This window comes from Etheostoma spectabile, chromosome 23, assembly GCF_008692095.1.
Source record: "Etheostoma spectabile isolate EspeVRDwgs_2016 chromosome 23, UIUC_Espe_1.0, whole genome shotgun sequence".
In the NCBI taxonomy this organism is placed as follows: Eukaryota; Metazoa; Chordata; class Actinopteri; order Perciformes; family Percidae; genus Etheostoma; species Etheostoma spectabile.
Window position 1 is genome coordinate 17,858,730 of NC_045755.1, and position 1,155 is coordinate 17,859,884.

The 1,155-nt window shown below is 43.7% G+C and overlaps 1 protein-coding gene across 9 annotated transcripts in view; it reads left to right on the plus strand.

Moving 5' to 3' along the window:
* Positions 1-1,155, plus strand: part of dgki (diacylglycerol kinase, iota) — an 86,282-nt gene that overhangs the window by 36,593 nt on the left and 48,534 nt on the right. For all 9 annotated transcript variants that reach the window (XM_032505614.1, XM_032505613.1, XM_032505619.1 and 6 more), the window contains exon 3: positions 985-1,080. In XM_032505614.1, the coding sequence (XP_032361505.1) occupies positions 985-1,080 (96 nt within the window). The remainder of the gene's footprint in view (positions 1-984; positions 1,081-1,155) is intronic.

Consider the following 1,155-nt stretch of genomic DNA (forward strand, 5'->3'; position numbering starts at 1 on the left):
TATATATATATATATATATATATATATATATATATATATATATATATATAAGACCTGGTCCTGATGATATTTTTCATAGACATTGTAAATCAATCACAAAGGGGGCTTTCACACCTAGAAGGTCCAAACTACGGTCCGGACCAAGGTTCAGGATAATTTATTTCATATGGTAAGTTTTGGTTTTCACACTGCATTTATGCAAGCTCATTGAAGATCTATACGTGACAAAACTACGTCCTGCCGTCATCACATACGCCAGCTGTGTCTCCATATACTTATAATTGATTGGTTTGTAGACGGGCTTCCCCGTCCTCTCCTATCCTCCTGCTCTGAGCGCATTCACCATCACACCCTCTCTCATGTAGCCTACACACTGAGCACCGAGCTCTTCCTTAAACGAGCTTCCCCGGTCTTATAACACGATGATAGCCTGCCACAGCTTGTTGTATTTGGTCTGAAACTTTGAACCATCCAAAAAATGCTTTCACGCTATAAATGAACCGGACCATGGATCATTTTGATCCGGACCGAGACTACTTCTTTTGGTTGGACAAAATCTTGGCCGTTTGGTCCGGACCGTGGTCCAGGGGAGGTTTAAGGAGGAGGTCTAACACCTGTAATTTTGCTTTGGATCGAATTGAAAAGTCACAATGAACCTAGTGAAATCCTTTTACCGACACACACACACACACGTGCAGTCATACACTTACTGTACATTATATGTGCATACGTCGGTGTGTGTGTTTGCACTCCACTCTGTAGCTCCTGTTGTGTTTAAATCAACACCTTAAATCACACTGTGAAATTACCCACTTACTCAGCAGCTGCAATTATGTGCTTGACTCACTTGTTGACAGCTATCAGTGATCGTCTATGTGCATATGGTTGCGGTTAAATGTGACGGCGATATGCAGAAGGATAATGGGAGTTGTTATATCATTATTCCCCCCCTTCTTATTTCTTCCGCTGTCGGCGTCTCTGCAGGAGAACGCAGTGAACGGGGATCACCTGTGGATGGAGACGAGTTGTTCAGGAGAGCTCTGTTATCTCGGAGAGGACACCTGCCCACTAAAGGCCGCAGTGAGTACTGTACACACTGACCTCTCTGTGTGTGTGTGTGTGTGTGTGTGTGTGTGTGTGTGTGTGTGTGTGTGT